The sequence below is a fragment of the Eschrichtius robustus genome, chromosome 8 (assembly GCF_028021215.1).
Source record: "Eschrichtius robustus isolate mEscRob2 chromosome 8, mEscRob2.pri, whole genome shotgun sequence".
Taxonomy (NCBI): Eukaryota; Metazoa; Chordata; class Mammalia; order Artiodactyla; family Eschrichtiidae; genus Eschrichtius; species Eschrichtius robustus.
Genome location: NC_090831.1, coordinates 112,646,886 through 112,665,419, shown reverse-complemented (window position 1 = coordinate 112,665,419; position 18,534 = coordinate 112,646,886). Strand labels below are relative to the sequence as shown.

Below are 18,534 nucleotides of genomic sequence, written 5' to 3'. Positions count from 1 at the left end.
CCTTCCATTCAGTCCCAAGCTATCATCATCATGGGTGACTTCAAAGGCCATGAACACCTGTATGTTCAAAGAATCCTTACCTCTAATGACTTTGATCCCCACACCATTTCAGCAATCCACCATCATGTTCATAACCCACACTTTGTCACCTCCTGGACCTGCTCTACCTGTGAAGTATTACATTCCAAAATCCTACCTTCTATCCTATCAACTCTTTGACCTTAGCCAGATGTCCAGTCTCTCAGCTGTTCCACATTCTCACAAGCTATGAGCTTCCTCCTGGCTTCACCCTTTTCTATCTGGTCTAAACCCCCAAGAGATCAGAACTTCAATCAAGGACCATTAGCCTCAAATTTCATATCCATTGCCATTCTGTGATACTTGCCTTTCAAAATTTTAATTCTTGATCAGTCTGCATTTTTCAGTTCCATACCAGTGATTCTGAGCATCAAATGAGTATAATATGGATCATTCAACAAATGATATTTATCTAATGAGGTTCACTGTTATTTTCCACCTGGAAAAAATAATGTTGGGTTCCTACTTCACACTTTACACATAAATAAGTTACAGATAAATAACAACCTAAACAAAACAAAGCAAAACAAAAAGAAATATTAAAATCACTAAAAAGGGAGAAATTCTTTTATAATTTCCAAATTTTAAGGTTTTTCACATGACCCACATGGTACAAAACCCAGAAGCCATAAAAGAAAAGACTGATAAAATCAACTACATACAAATAAAAAATTTTCTGTATGGCAGAAAGGAAGAGAGAAAGAGAAAGAAAGAAAAACATTATTTGTAAAATAAGTGACAAGGCCTAATTTTCTTTATGTAAAGAGCTCCCACAATTCATTGAGACCAACAATCCAATAAAATGTGGTCAAAGGATATGAACAGCTCATAGAAAAGGAAATACAAATGGCTCAAACATATGGAAAGATACTCAGTGACATTCACACTAAGAGAAATGTAGATTACTACCATAATGAGGTGTCATTTTTCTCCTGATTAGCAAAAATCAAAAAGCTTGATTACACACTGTATTGGAAAAAGTAGGGAAACAGGCATAGCTATACAGTACTAATGGGGATACAAATTTTTGTTTTTTTTTTTTTTTTTTGGCTGCGTTGGGTCTTTGTTGCTGCGTGTGAGCTTTCTCTAGTTGCAGCAAGCGGGGGCTACTCTTTGTTGCGGTGCGTGGGCTTCTCATTGCGGTGGCTTCTCTTGTTGCAGAGCACGGGCTCTAGGCGTGTGGGCTTCAGTAGTTGTGGCTCGCAGGCTCCAGAGCACAGGCTCAGTAGTTGTGGCGCACGGGCTTAGCTGTCCCGCAGCATGTGGGATCTTCCAGGACCAGGGCTCGACCCTGTGTCCCCTTCATTGTAGGCAGATTCTTAACCACTGCCGCACCAGGGAAGTCCAGAAACAAATTGTTAAAAACTTCTGTGGAGGACAATTTGGCCAAAACTATCAGAAGTGTAAATGAGCATATCCTTTATCTCAGCAATCGCATGAACTTGTGTATATTCAAAAACATTCATCGTGGCAAAAAAAAAAAAAAACAAACAGAAATGTTAATAAGTAACTGAGTAAATCATGCTATATACATACACTGAAATACTGTGTGTATATGTGCGTTTGTGAGAGAGACAGAAAGAGAGGGAGAGGTTTTATATGTGTTGATATAGAAAGATCTTCAGTATAAGTGGAAAAAAGCAAAGTGTTGGTATGGCAAATAGAAAAAGAACAAAGAAAGAAAGAAAAACATCATTTGTACCTATGACAAGGGACTAATTTCCTTTATATAAAGAACTCCTACATACCTGAGGCATATGACAGAGGCAATATTACCGATCGGTGAGAAAGCATGGGCTATTCAATGAATCATAAAAAGAAAAATGATTATCCACATGGGAAAAAAGTAAAGTAAAACTAGATCATGGACATTCACATGCAAGGAAATGAATCTAGACACAGACCCTTCACAAAAATTAATCAAAATGGATCATAGACCTAAATATATAACACAAAACTATAAAACTCCTAGAAGATAACATAGAAAACCTAGATAACCTTGGGTATAGTGGTGCCTTTTTAGATACAACACCAAACACACAATCCATGAATGAAATAAATGATAAGCTAGATTTTAATAAAATTTAAAACTTCTGCTCTGCAAAAGACATTATCAGCAGAGATAGAAGACAAGCCATCAACTGGGAGAAAACATTTGCAAAAGATGAATCTGATACAGGACTGTTATCCAAAATACACAAAGAACTTTAAAACTCAACAATAAGAAAACAAACAACCTGATTTTAAAATGGACCAAAGACCTTAACAGACACCTCACCAAAGAAGATATACAGATGGCAAATAAACATATGAAAAGATGCTTCACATCATATGTCATCAGGGAAATGCAAATTAAAACAATGAGATAGCACTACACATCAATTAGAATGGCCAAAATCCAGATCACTGATAGCAGCACCAAATGCTGGAGAGGATGTGGAACAATAGGAACTTTCATACACTGTTGGTGGAAATGCAAAATGGTACAGCCACTTTGGAACAGTTTAGTGGTTTCTTACAAAACTAAACATACTCTTACCATATGATCCAGCAATCATGCTCCTTGGTATTTACCCAAAGGAGTTGAAAACTTATGTCCACACAAAAACCTGCACATGGATGTTTACAGCAGCTTGGAACATAATTGCCAAAACTTGGAAACAACCAGGATGTCCTTCAGTAGGTGAATGCATAAGTAAACTGGTATATCCAGATAACGGAATACTATTCAGTGCTTAAAAGAAAAAAAAAAGAGCTATCAAGCCACGAAAAGACATGGAGGAAGCTTAAATGCACATTACTAAGTGAAAGAAGCTAATCTGAAAAGGCTACTTACTATATGATTCCAACTATATGACATTCTGCAAAAGGTAACTATATGACATTATGGAGACAATAAAAAGGTCGTTGGTTGCCAGGGCGGGTGGAGAAATGATTAGGCATAGGCAAATCGCAGAGGATTTTTAGAGCAGTGAAAATATGATGTACGATGTTACAATGAAGGACATACGTCATTATTCATTTGTCCAAACCCATAGAATGTACAACACCAAGAGTGAACCCTAAGATAAAAACCATGGACTTCAGCTGATTATGATGTGTCAGTATAGGATGTAGGAACATCCTTGGTAAAAATGTACCTGGTGAGTGATGTTGATAACAGGGGAGACTATGCAGGTGTAGCTATAGGGAGTATTTGGGAAATCTCTGTATCTTCCTCTTAATTTTGTTGTAAAACAAAAATTGCTCTTAAAAAAAGTATGACAATTGGAAGTGTTATCAATGGTGTGGACGAACAGGAGCTCTCACCCTATGGGTAGGAGAAAATTGGTACAATCCCTAAGAAAAATATTGCAATGTCTAGTGAAATTGAAGCATTTAATCTCCAACTCAGGATTTCCATTTTTGGTTGCATCATCCAGAGAAGCCCTCTTATATGTATGATAATCATTATTGTAGCACTGCTGGTAATACCAAAATATTGGGAACTTAAATGTCTACCAGCTCACCAATAGTAGAATGAATAAATTAGGGTATTTGTAAAATGCAATACTATAATTCAATAAGTATAATAAATGAGCATGAGGGATTATCAAAAACACCATGTTAAACAAAACAAACAAAAAAACCAACCTGCAAATTGCTTCATAATATGACGACATACTATGATGACACAGACGGTCCAGTTGTCCAGACTCCACGCTTCCAATGCAGGGGGCATGGGTTCCATCCCTGGTAAGGGAACTAAGATCCCACATGCAGTGCAGCCAAAGAAAAGAAAAAAAAAAAAAAAACCTGATGATACACATATATAAATTAACAACCTGTAAAACAATACTTTGTAATGCCTATGAATGCACATATGTAGTGGAAGTATAAAGCATAAATGGGAAAGAACAACAACGAATTCTTGATGTTTATCTCTGAGAAGGAGGGAGGGCAATGGGATCAGAGAATTCACAGGAGCCTCAACTGTATCTATATATTTTTTAAATTGAAGTGTAGCTGACTTACAATACTGTCTTAGTTTCAGGTGTACAGCACAGTGATGTGATTCAGTACTTTTGCAGATTACATTCCATTATAGGTCATTATAAGATAATGGGTATGATTTTCTGTGCTAAACTGTATATCCTTCTTGCTTATCTATTTTATATACAGTAGTTTGTACAATATCTGTTAATCCCATATCCCTAATTTGTCCCTCCCCCTTCTCTCTCCCCTTTGGTAATCACAGGCTTTCTGTATCTGAGTCTGTTTCTGTCTCACATATACATTCATTTGTATTATTTTTTAGATTCCATGTATAAATGATAGCATATAATATTTGTCTTTCATTGTCTGACATTTCACTAAGCATAATATTCTCTAGGTCCACCTATGTGGCTGCAAGTGGCAGTATTTCATTTTTTATGGTTAATATTCCATTGTATATATACCACATCTTCTTAATCCAATTGTCTGTTGATGGGCACTTGGGTTGCATCCATGTCTTGGCTATTGTAAATGGTGCTTCTATGACCATTGGGGTGCATGTACCTTTTTGAATTAGTGTTATCATTTTTTCTGGATATATACCCAGGAGTGGAACTGCTGGATCATATGATAGTTCTATTTTTAGTTTTTTAAGGAAATTCCACACTGTTTTCCATAGTGGCTGCACCAATTTACATTCCCCATATTTCTTTCTTTAGAAAGATATACAGCAAATATAATTAATTTTAAGATTTGATAAAATTAGCTGTATGAAATGATAGAGTGAACAGAACACCCAGATGGGCATTTATTACCTTGACTATATTATTTGTATGATTGAAACAGTATGCAATTTAATAAAAATATTTAATTGGAATGAATGATAAAAGGTATGGTTGAAACATTTTTTAGAAACAAGATATTCATGGTCTCAGCGTATCAAGCCACAGATTACTCATTGCAATGGGAAACAGAGAATCTTTACAACAGAGATGGTTTGTCAAATACTACCATAACCAAATGATCAAACAATATAATGGGACAAACTGATACGTACCTCCTGATATGACACGCTGAGGCATATCACCTGAATAATTGCAGTATTCTTGCCAAAAATGTTTCACCTGAATCTAATAAAGAAAAACCAAATACCCTTTTCAAAACAGCTAAAAAAAGTCAATGTTGTAAAAGACCCTCTCCTCCCCCAAAAGACAGAGGAACTGTTTCAGAATGAAGGAAGCTAAAGAGATAATTAAATGTAATGTGTGATAATTAAATCCTGGGTTTAAAAAAGTTCTAGAAGTGTGATAATTAAATCCTGGGTTTAAAAAAAGGTTCTAAAAGTACATTTTCAGGGCAACTGAGAAAATGTGAATATAGACTAAACATTAGAAAATATTGTTGGGAATTCCCTGGTGGTCCAGTGGTTAGGACTCCTCGCTCTCACTGCCAAAGGCCCAGGTTCAATCCCTGGTCGGGGAACTAAGATCCCACAAGCTGTGAGATACAGCTAAAAAAATTTAAAAAGGCAAACGTATTTAAGTGTGATAATTGTATTGTGGTTAGGAAGGAAATATCCTTGTTCTTATCTGCTGAAATATTTAGTGATAAAGTGTCATGATGTCTACGACCTACTTTCAAATAGTTAAGGAAGCAAACCAGTATATATACACATAAAAAAAAGAGATAAAGCAAATGTGCAAAATGTTGATAACTGATGAAGCTAGGTGAAAGGCATATGGGTTCATTACTTTTCTTTCAACTCTTATGAAGATTCAAAGTTTGTCAAAATAAGTTGGGAAAACAATAGACAAATACTTAGAAAAGACTAGATTGTGTATGACTGCTTTTATAAATAGCTCAGCTAAAGCTCAGAAAGCTATATTTAAACATCACTAATTTATCAAAACTAAAGCACTAATAACTAGGAAGAAGGTACTCACCTCTTTTTGATTTTCTAATTCCACCAAACTAATTAACTCAGTAAAAACAACATATTAAGATCCTATATTTATTTAGTATTGTTGAGGAATAGATGAATCTACCTTTAAATGCTAAAACTTTTTTAAACAAGCCATCTAAAATCTCCTTCAATCTTCTTTGCTTTGCTGAAGAGCACATGCTGCATCCAGTAGCCTCTCTCCATGCCCCAGGGAACAGTGCTGAGTCAGGCGGCGTGTGCCTCGAGTGCTAGCCTCTCCCCGTCGTACTTATTACACAAACAGCATTTCTGGTCAGTCTTTTAAGTAGCATACGAGCAGCTGCAATCCTTCCTTCTTCTCCCTCCCACACACTTCTCCACTGCCCTAACTTTTGACCCCCAGTCTGCTGTAATTTTGGAAGAAATGATGGGAAAACAAAATAAAGAAGCTTAGTAAATCCCAAATCTTAACTAATTCCAAATTAGCTAATATCTCTGTCCTGCAGAAGGCTTCACACTTCAGAGGTTTATAAGATGCTTTGAATCTGTGCCCCAGGCTCTTTTTGATTATTTCTGTGTTCATGCCTGTGTTCCACATGATAAAGTTTACCATATGCCTCACAAGTGGAGCAACAGTCAGTATTACTATATCTGGGACCAGTTAATTATTCATTCACATCCCTCTAAGAATGCTATTTATTAACAGGATGCTTTCCAGCTAAGGCTTGATATTTATAAGTGGTAGGCAGTAGATTAATTTCAAAATACAATAACAATGACAAAGCCTTTTATAAATGCTTAAAAAGCCATGGAAATTTTATTATAAGATTAAGGGAAAAAAACCCATAACACCATAGAACTAAGTGTTAATTTTCTGCCACTACCTGAGAGTCAAGACTTTTCCCTCTCAGCAGTCTCTTCTATATATCAGGCTGAAATAATTATTGGCTGGAAACGGGAAAACAGACTTTCAGATGAGGTAGTCACGTGCACATAAATACTATCGGGCAAGAAATAGAGTGGTGATTGGGTAAATTCTTTTTCTCTAACTGCAGCCATCCTATTAACTATATGAGAAATACAGGCAGATGATTTATTTGAAAAGTTCCACAAATATTTTAAGGAACAAATGCAAGTGATTATTTTGTCATTTACATGCAGAAAAGAAAAAATAATTTTAGTAAAGAGATGGCTTGACTTTAAAGAGCATTATCATAAAAAGTGTAATGTAGCTACAAAGAGAGAAAAAATTAGAATTTTCAGACTATGCCTTTAATTTAGCATTCCGAATAATACCCCTGGGGGAAAACCATCACTGTGGAAGGATTATTTGTTGAATTCCAGATAATATTGACCATTTTATCTAGAAGATAAAATTTCAAGAGACCGACCACATATTTGTTTTTTTAAAAAGTATTTATTTATTTATTTATTTTTACTAGTGAGGATGAAACCAGGCAAAGAAGTTTACAGAAAAGAAGTCCATATATAAAGAAAGAAATAGCAAAATATCTTTTGGTCATAATTTAGAAAGAAACTATAAAAAGGAGACAGTTTTCCCCAATTCCTCTCTTCCTCAGAAGAGCATACACACAGGCTCTCAGTTCCGTGATATCCTCAGCAAGCCTCGGATACGTCTGACAAGAGCTTGTATGAAACTATAGCGAGATCGAACTTTTGAATACAATCCTTCAATGTCCAGAAGTTTCTTTTGTAGTGATTCTCCAAAAGCACTGATGGCATCAGCCTGAAGCTACAGGTAACACAGGTGACATTTCATTATTAAGTAGTCTCAAATACTTCTTTTATTCTATGTCTTCCTATTTAAAATACCTTTGAATTTTTGTAATGTGGTCCTTTCCCATGTGCCAGATTAACTCAACATTCACATTTTCCAACCCAGAATTTATTGGTATGATACTTATGTTTTTCCTTCTTTCCCTTGTTGTATAAATGTGTAAAACTTAAAATTTGCTTTAAATAGCAATAACTGTTGATATACGGAGTTTCCAGATCATGATGCCTACCCTTACTGAACCCTTACTATGTTCTAGGCTCTACCCTACGAGTCTCACACATGAAGCCTCATTTAATTCTGACAAAATGCTTAGAGGCTGAATTATCATTCCCATTTCTGAGCTGAGGAAATGGAGGCTCAGAAGCTAAGTAAATTGCTCTGAGTCACGTAGCTAATAGGTGGCTAAGCTAGAATTCAAACCAGGTCTTTGTATGCAAACTTGAAAACTATTATCTTACTAATATACCAGGCTTTCCCTTTTTACTTTCAAAAAAAAAAAAAAAAAAAAGAGTATGAGAATAGAACCTTACCTGGTCTATATCATGTTGGCTCACTGTAGTCAGCCCACTTCTAAAATCCAGATTGCTTTCTGAAGCGAAGGAATCTAGAGATAAAGACACAGTCAAACCAGCTTTGCAGGTGTGTGTCTACTACACAATGGAAGAACCTGATGGCAATGAACCACAGTGCCGTGAAAAGCATGGGTTAAGACTGAGAACTCTATTTCAGCTTTCAGTAAATGGAAGCCCCTAGGAAGCATTTCGCTGTTCTAGGCCAGGGTTCTCTCCCTTATTGGGTCCTAAGGGATCCAATACACGCTCATCAGTCACAGAAGGTCCCTCGAGCAACAAGAATCATGGCCTAGGCTGACCCATTTCCATTCTTCTGGAAAATTATCTGTGACCAGAGGACTCTGGACCTGGGTCAGCCATTAACTGCAAGAAGCTGAGGAGCAGCTGAAGGCAGCCTCTACAATGCTCTTGCGCTCCACACAATTTCCCACGGACAGAAGGGAAAATACAAAGCACAGCTATGCCTAGCAACTAAGTAGCTCTTGATTACCTAGCACACCCTTAGTAAACTGAACAGTAAAAAGTAGATTAAATGTAACTAGTTTTTTAAGGTGCTAAAATCTATAGGCATTTATGGTTCACTAATTTTCAGAATAAAATTTACCTTGCAGTCTTCTGCTTTTGAGTAAGGTCCTGGAGGCAAATAAGGAATCTTGAGAATCCGTGGGTGTGCAATGTAACAAGTAGTACTCCAGATGGCGCCAGAGAATAAACAGGCAGGTCTCTATGATAACTATAGAGGAGAGCTCAGATTAAAGGAAAACAATCTCGTCACATGATTTTGCAAAACAGTTTCTGAGGGCTTCCCTGGTGGCGCAGTGGTTGAGAGTCGGCCTGCCGATGCAGGGGACACGGGTTCGAGCCCTGGTCCGGGAAGATCCCACATGCCGTGGAGCAGCTAAGCCTGTGCGCCACAACTACTGAGCCTGCGCGTCTGGAGCCTGTGCTCCGCAACAAGAGAGGCCGTGACAGTGAGAGGCCCACGCACCGCGATGAAGAGTGGCCCCCGCTCGCCACAACTGGAGAAAGCCCTTGCGCAGAAACGAAGAACCAACACAGCCATAAATAAATAAATAAATAAATATTTAAAAAAAAAAAAAAACAGTTTCTGAGCAGGCGGGAAAAGAAGAGACTGCACCATTCAGTGATGTACCACAGCCTCAGTCTAATAAACTGGACGTAAGGTCTTTCCAGAAAGCAGCAAGATGTGCTGAGAGGAAGGAGGTGGAAACCGTGGGATGCTGTGCCAGCATAGCCTTCAGTGTCCTTGTCTCCTGTCCGGACAGAAAGTGTCTGTGTATATTATGAGGATTACTAGTTACTCTAAAAGGTAAGAAAAATATTTTCAATTTAGAAATATATCACACATTTAACTAGAAAAAAACTAACAGTAATTGTCCCTTTCCATATGATTCTGATACACAAATAATGTGAAAATAAGTAAACAGTTCCCACATTTGAAAATTCTCTTAAAGGTCACCCTTCAAGCCCCACTATGATTCCATTAAGGATACAAGAACAAAGGGAGAGCAGTTTAGCTCGATTGTTGATCAGCTTCACCAAACGCCGCCTTGCTAGAACATATTTCTGCGTAGTGGAGATTTTATCAACACCAGCAGGCATCACAGACTGACACAACTAAGAAAAAAAAACAAACACAGTATTAAGAATGACATATATTGTAACAAAAATTTAATGAAAATCTATATACTATAAGTAGTCACTTGTGATACGTACTGTGAAAAACATTCAAATAAATTTAAACATCCTTGCAGACAAGAGTTAATTATCTAATTAGGAAGCTAGTAATTTTAAAAAACGAGAGCCGAAGAAGCAGTTGAATTCACAAATGAACGTTCATCTGCTGCTTTTTGAAAGTCCAGTCCCTGAAACAGACATTTCCAACCTGCTGATGGGCCAACCAATCCTGAATTTCTTGTCAAATTAAAACAAAACAAAACAGTGGGATTTCCAAGCAGTAAGTGTCACAATGCCGTGTGGAGAATTTCTATAACAGCTGTCAGGTATCTTCTGAAGAAAATGTGAATTAGACTTGCAGAGCGTAATAAATATATGATCATCAACCAGAACCTCCCCTGATCCCTTCTCCATCTGGCATACTTGCAAGCACAATGGGTCAATTTAACGTGCAGACACTGGGTTTGGCAGCAGGTGTTCTGCAGTGGGACTGGTGGAGTGCCACACGCTTTACTGTGATGCTGCAGCTCCTTCCGCGCCTACTAGCATCACCCAGGAGCTGTGCACGAAGGGGAAGGACTGCCGGGTGTAAACCACACAATTTCAGGGATTACCTGAACCCAGTCAATAACACCTGCCTCAGCCTGTACTTGCTAGCTGTGTGGCTTTGGATAAGTTAGTCAATCTTTCAGTGCCTCAGTTTCCTCATCTGAGAAATGGGAGACGCAACAATATCTGCCTAAGGTATTCAGGTAGAATATGTAGCTCATGGCTTGGCACATCATAAACTCTCAATAAATGTCCCCTAGAATTATAAGAATGGTAAAAGGGAGTAGGCTCTGACTACTCTTAAGAGTGACATGGTGTTTTTCAGAAAACCTGGTGTGAACCAGGAATGGCTCAACATGCAGGCTGCCACAAAAGACACCACGAAGCTTCAGCACTGGCCAAGGGAAGCCTTATAGCTCAGCTGTGCCAAATGGAAAGAAAGGCAGGCTACTTAGAGAGCAGGCCCAGTAACTCAGCATCTTTAGCTACAAATAAGTGCCAGGGTATGATACTGGATCATTGAGAGAAGGCAGTCAAGTCTGATACGCCATCTCATTTCTCTGAAAAAATTCACTTAACAGATACTGAAAATGCTGAAGGAACAGAGACATCTTACCTAAGGAATCACTTCTAACTGAAAAAGCATCTGCACCTAAGTTTCTCAGCACAGATTTTTAGAGTATAAATTACCAAACTCTTTATTCAAAGGCCAGCTGCTGAAATTTCTACTGAATAGCAGGTGGTTTTCTTGAACAGGTACAACTTCCTGTCCCTCAGTCAAGAGTTTCTGTGCTCATGAGGTGTGGTGCTTAGGTGAGGAACTCTTCTTCAAGCCACACAGAGCTCTGAGTCATTGTAATTCCTTTCATCTCACTGCATGAATCACCTTTACCTACAAGTCTGACACCAGACCCCTGGTCCTTACCAGTAAGAACAATGGCTTCTCAAAAGTCTCCATCGCTTGGGACTTCCCTGGTGGTCCAGTGGTAAAGAATCTGCCTTACAATGCAGGGGGCACAGGTTCCACCCCTGGTCAGGGAACTAGGATCCCACATGCTGCGGGGCAGCTGTGCCCGCACGCCACAACTGCTGAGCTCGTGCGCCTCAACTGGAGAGCCTGCATGCCACAAACTGCAGAGCCCAGGTGCTCTGGAGCCCACAAGCCACAACTAGAGAGAGAAGGCCTGCACGCCACAACGAAGAGCCCGAGTGCCGCAACTAAGACCTGACGCAGCCAAAAATAAATAAAATAAATAAATAATAAATCTTTAAAAAGTAAAAGTATCTACCGCTCATTATAAGATTTATACCTCTTTTATCTCATCTGGAGGAAGTTGCTCCGCATTCTGTAGCTTGTTGACACTCCGTCGATGACTGTCGTAATAGCTGAAGAAATCATTAGCGCTCTGTTTCAGCAGGTAGACAATAATGCCCAAACCAGGTAGGCGCCAGTATGGAACCACTGGAGCTTGGGTATCTAATAGAGTTGATAAAAAACAATATTCTACTTACAGCCATTTTATATGAATCTCAAATGACCTGTTTTTTTAAAAAAAGGAAAGCCCAGGAATTTAAGGGCATGTAAACTATTATTAAAACCAATCCAAGACTACTTTTAAATACCACTGACAGTTCAAAGGAGTGGTTAGGAGCTACTGTAATGAGGTAGGTACATAAGGCTGGAGCCTTGAGACAATAAGGAAATCTGGCTGATGGACACTGAGACAGCTTACCCTTTACTGGGTGAAGACCTCTTTGAGAACTCTATGGAAGTTATAAACCTTTACACCCATCTCTCCACCAACCCCCACCCCGTGCACACAAATACAGTTTATAGTTTCCTGACCCCAGGTGAATAACTCCTGCCTTGCCCTGTGGCTCTACTTATATGGACTCATTTCCAGTCTGCACCTTTCTGGTTGCTGAGTTCCCAGATCAAAGTTATTCTTCCAAAGAGACAAGGAGAATACTAACAAATAGTTTAAAAATAGATAATTAAATTTAAAGTTTAATAAGTCTTCTACCACAATAACTCCATTTGGATAGCAAAACAAAATGATCTGCCTTTTACTTGACGACTTTCTGATGAAGGTATAAAGGAAAAATGTGATGCTGGAAAAGTTGTTTGTAGAGGGAAGAAAAACTAGGCGAGCAATAATGTTACTATTCTATTGATAGAGATGGTTTGTGTGGTACAAGTAAAGCAATTTCCTCTTGTGACTGAGGGATTTCTTTGAGAAACACCTTGGCAATTTCAGGTTTAATTTGGAGATAAACTTTGTTTAATGGCCCCAACTGCCATGAATACTGAAGGAGAGATCTACATTTGCTTCCTTCACTGCCACCCCATTGAACTTTGCTCCAAAGTCCGATCTCATAGACCTTCATGTGGAGGGGAGAAGAGAAAAGAGTCCCTTGTCAGTGGATTCTGCCACCAAAAAAATATCCTATACTCATCTGATTTGCCAATTCTCCTTCACCAGTCTCAGTGAAGATGTGACAATCTTTATGATACAGGTCATCACAGAGAGCCTTCTTCTAGTGAAATTAGGTACGCTGGTCCCCAGACAACATTTGTGTGACCTCAACTTGGTAGGAAGCTATCCATAAGTACGATGGCCTAATGCTGAGAGTATTCCAAATCACTTCAGGAGTTCTTATATACTAACTTGCTTAAGCCTAGAAAATATTAGAGCACTCAGAGGCACCAGACTTAGACATCAGATGAGGATGGCTCATGAGATATTTAACTACAGAAACAGATTCTGCAGAAAAGACCATGAAGTCAAAGAAGTAGAAGTGCTACAGGAAAGGGTCCCTTGATCACAAGTAATAGTAAATATACTAGAGGATAACAATAATACAAGAGCAATAATAAGAATAATAATAGCTAACATTGATGTCATGCCAAGCACCAGGCACTGTTCTAAAGCACTTTACACATATTAACACATTTAATCCTTACAATAATTCATCAGAGGGAGCTTGTTATTACTTCCACTTTATAGACAAGGAAACTGAGGCACAAAGAGATAAGTCATTTTTCTTAAGTCACTTGTAGCACTGGGATTTAAATCCAGGCAGTTCATCATCAGTCTGTGCTCTTAACCACAAGGTTAAACAATCTCTCTATAACTAAATATTCTAGAACCTGCCAGATACCTACCCATTCATATGTCTAGAATTGGCAGAGAAGAATATGCTTATTAACCCTTAAAAGAGTCTGAAGAAAAATAAAGACCAATTTATAAGGTTTCATAAAGTTCATCTTTAAGTATTAAAGATCAAAAAATGACATGGCATGCAAAAGATTGGCTCAAAATGAAAAGAAACTAATGAAATTTTAATAATTATTAGTGATATTAATGTTTTGAAGAATAAATGACAAAATTACAATTTTGTTTGAAAAATCTTATGCTCAGGTTAAATTTGTTTTAAAAAGTTAGATTCAAAGGGCGAAGAAAAGGATTGCCCTCTTGAGGCAGAGTTAGAGGTCTACATCAAGCTACAGACCTACAGGGATTAGTAAACAGATTCATGCTCAGTTACAAACTCCCAGACAGAAAGGGGACACAGCAGGTTAAATGTCACTGCTACGTGGTAGGAAAACCACTCTTCTGAATGAAAAGGGCTCTTTGAGTAGGATTCCCAATCATTCCATGCCCCTCCAAGTGAAGAAGACCTCCTTTTTCCGATTTGCTGAGCCACCTGAACTAGCACTTTTCCCTCATGCTGGTGAGGCTGCACCTTTGTAGTCTAGTGATCTTCCTGGCAGCAAACTTTTTCAATATAGGAGAAAGCTAGAACTACGTAGAATTAATTTGCTTAACTAAGTCAAAGAAATTGTTTTATATATCCAGTTTGAATGATTTAAGCACTTTACTCCATAAAATATTACTATAAATCTTTATAGTTACTTCCTCAATTTCTTTAAGACATACTCTCACCCAAGGCTACTCCAAATGAATCACTGAATGACAGGTATTTTTAAGTAAAGGTATCTTACTAGGTTTTAAGAACTTCTGCTTCCAAATATGTCAAACTAAGACCATACCAGACAACAGCCCACTCCCTGCTCACAGCAGAAAATAAAAAACCTAGACATAACACAAAAAATAACTACCTGAAGTTACCAAAGTAAACAGAAGCAGACAGACGCTGGTAGGGAAGGCAGGCGCACTGGAAAGAGGGCAGATGGAACCTGTACAACTCTAAGCTCCCAGCTCATGGCCTTCGGCCTGGGGCTAAGTACACCCAGCAGTAGCACAAGCAACACAATGCAGAAGCAGGAGTGCTGATGGAAAAAGCACAGTCATTCACGCCTGACAAACCAAAAAAGGAGCAGCTGAGAAGCCAGGAAACCATGACCAGTGAAGAGAGTTTTAGGGGACTCCCAGAAGAGCAGAGAGGGGATCCCTATGGCCACCCACATCGCTAACTGACCGCTGAACCATGCAGGCAACACACTCAAAATATCTCAGCTAAAGGCAAAGGACGTAAACTGGCGCAGCACCTGTCACCCAAGAATCAGTGTTCACGGGTCAAAATAGCCAAGGTAATTGAGCCAAAACAAAAGAAAAACACCATACAGGGAAAAAATAATGGCATCTAGAACCTTCAAACCTTTGTAATGTCCAGTATACAATTTTAAATACCCAACATATAAACAACTAAGAAAATGGAACACATTCTCAAGAGACAAGGATACCAAGCAAGTCTAATCTCTGATAAACCAGATGTTGGTAACTAATGAATGAGCGTTTTAAAGTAGCTATTATAACTATCCTAATTGAGGGAAAACAAACAATGAAAACATAGTTAATCTCAGTAGAGAAAATAGAAATGAGATAAGAGAATCAAACAAAAATTCTAAAACTGAAAAATACAATTTCTGAAATAAAAAAAATTCACTGGATATATTTTGCCAAATAGAGCTTATTGAGGAAAGAATAAGTGAACTTGAAGATAGAGCAACTGAAGTGGTCAAAAGGCACAAACGTCCAGTTTTAAGATAAATAAGCACTAGGGATGTAATGTACCATGCAATAAATGTAATTCACACTGCTCTATGTCATGCATAAAAGTTGTTAGGAGAATAAATCCTAAGGATCCTCATCACAAGGAAAAGAATTTTTCCCCTTTTATTTTGTATCTGTATGAGATGATGGATGTTCACTAAACTTACTGTGAAATCATTTCATGATGTGTGTAAGTCAGATCATTATGCTGCACACCTTAAACTTATACAGTGCTGTGTGTCAACTATATCTCAATAAAACTGGAAGAAAAAAATTCCAGTCTTCAATTATCTGTAAATATAGTTGCTAACGTAAAAGTTACATATTCATATGATACCAAAACATAAACAAAAAATTACAAGGAGGAATGGTTGCAAAAAATAAATGATCTGCCCATTACATTTACCTTCAGGGCCTTGAAATCATGCTAACATACATAAACTGTAATGCAACTTTACATGAGATAGTAAATCAAATAATAAAGTATAGCAAATGTTCTCATCCAATTTCTTATAAATAAAAAGCATTACAAAAAAAAAACCCCATAGTATCAAATCATCTAATATATGTTTGAAGAGAATGGGGCTGAAAATATTTGAAGAAAAAAGTCAAAATTTCCCCCAAATTGATAAAACAAAGAAATGTATAGATAAAAAATTCTCAACAACACTAAACGGAATAAAAACAAAGATGCCCACACCAAGGCACGTTAACAGTCAAACTGTTTAAAGAGGAAGAGCACATCTCAAGAGCAGCAACAGAAAAACAACACTTTACATATAGAGGAACAATATTCCCATCAATGACTGACTTCTCATGAGAAATCATGGAAGACAAAAGAAAGTGAAACCATATCTTTAAAGTACAGAAAGCACAAAACTACCAGCTCAGAATTCTATACCCAGCAGAATTATCCTGCAAGAATGAAGGCAAAATCAAGACATTTTCAATAAAAGAAAATTAAGAGAATTCATCACTAACGGACCCGTACTTATGTGAGAAATTTTTTGGCCTGAAGGGAAATGACACCACGTGGAAACTCTGATCATTGAGAAAGAATAAAGAGCATCAAATGTGTTTAATATCTAAATAAATGCAAAAGACTATTTTTTTCTTTTTTACCCTTTTGTTCTTTACTTATAAAGCATTAAATTGTTTGAGATAAAAATTATTGTCTAAGGGAATTTATAGTGTATGTAGATGTAATACATGTAACAATTACAAAATAAAAGAAGGGGGGAATGTGGGCCTATACAGTTGTAAGAGTTGTAAATTTTGAATGAAGTGGTACTATATTAACAATAAACAGGCTGTGAAAAACTATGGCAACTCCTAAAAAAAAAAATTAATACAAAGAAGTGTAGGTAAAAACCCAATGGTAAAATTAAAATCAAATTCTATAAAACAGATTTTTTTTAAAAGCAGGTAAGGAAAAACAAAAACAAAAAAACAGAGAAAGGAGGTAGAAAGCAAATAATAAGTAGAAAACAATTAAATGATAGACCCAAATCCAATCATATCAATAATTACATTAAATATTAAAGGACTAAACACACCACTAAAAGCAGAGATAGTCAAAATGGATTAAAGAAAAAAAGACTCAACTCTCTGCTGTGTACAAGAGATGCACTTTAAACATAAAAACATGGATAGGATGAAAATAAATGGACAGAAAGAAATAAACCATGTAAACCATAAGCATAAGATATTTTGAAAAAGAAGAACAAAGCTAGAGGATTTATACCACCTGATTTCAAGACTTACTGTTGATATAAAGCTATTGAAGAATAAGTGTATAAAGACAGTGTGTATAAAGTATATAAAGACAGTGTGGTATTAAGAGAAAGAACATACAGATTAATGGAACAGAATCGAGAGTCCAAAAAAAAACCCAAATTTATGTGGTCAATTGATTTTTGAGAAAAGGTATCAAAGTAATCCAAACAGAAAAAGATAATCTTTTCAACAAATGGTACTAAAACTGGACACAGGCTCATCACTAGTCATCAAGGAAATGCAAATTAAAATCACAGTGAGATATCACAACACAACCACTAGAATGGCTGACAAACCAAGCATTGGCAAGGATGTGGATCAGCTAGAACTCTTATACATGGCTGGTAGGCATGCAAAATGACTGTACTTTGTAAAACAGAATGGCAGTATCTTATTTAGTTAAACATACCACAGAAGCCAGCAATTGCATTCTTAGGCATTTAATCAAAATATATGAAAACATTACGTCCACATAAAGATTTATATCCAAATATTCATAGTAGCATTATTCACAATAGCTAAAAATCTGGAAATAACCCAAATGTCTATCAACTAGTGAAGAGATATATTATGGTATATTTTTAATATGGAATACCAGCCAGAAATAAAAAGGAACAAAATAGTAATACACACATGGATGGATTTCAAAAACACTGAGCTAAATGAAAGAAGTCAAAACACAAAAGACTGCATATTGTATGATTCCATTTATATAAAATTCTGGAAAAGGCAAAATAATAGACACCTTGACCAGGGGCCAAAGGAAACAATCACATGCAAAGGGACAAGAAGAAACTTTTAAGGATGAGGGAATTATTCTATATTTTGGTTGTGGTAGTGGTTACACACTGCATAAAATTACAAAAAGTACTCAAACTGTACACCTAAGATGGGTGAATTTTGTTGTATGTAAATAAAAAACCTCAATAAAAAAATTTTTCTTAATCCCACTTGCTAGGACATTTTATAATGGAGTTAGACAAACAAGAGTTCTTAGCATAACATTTTTTTCATAATATTATTCTATTAAATAGATATTTTATGTGATTAAGCAATTTTCAGAGAAAATAAGATCCTGAAGATGATGAAAATGTGACAAAATGATTCACAGAAATCTCAAACAAAAGGTTTCTTGAGATCACCACCAGT

The 18,534-nt window shown here is 37.0% G+C and overlaps 1 protein-coding gene across 1 annotated transcript in view; it reads right to left on the bottom strand.

The window, feature by feature from the left end:
* Positions 1-7,420: 7,420 nt before the first annotated feature.
* Positions 7,421-18,534, bottom strand: part of NUP205 (nucleoporin 205) — an 81,721-nt gene continuing 70,607 nt past the window's right edge. The window contains exons 39-43 of the mRNA XM_068549519.1: positions 11,902-12,068; positions 9,859-9,982; positions 8,949-9,077; positions 8,303-8,376; positions 7,421-7,727 (exon numbers count right to left, since the gene is read on the bottom strand). Of these exons, the coding sequence (XP_068405620.1) occupies positions 7,575-7,727; positions 8,303-8,376; positions 8,949-9,077; positions 9,859-9,982; positions 11,902-12,068 (647 nt within the window). The 3' untranslated portion in view covers positions 7,421-7,574. The remainder of the gene's footprint in view (positions 7,728-8,302; positions 8,377-8,948; positions 9,078-9,858; positions 9,983-11,901; positions 12,069-18,534) is intronic.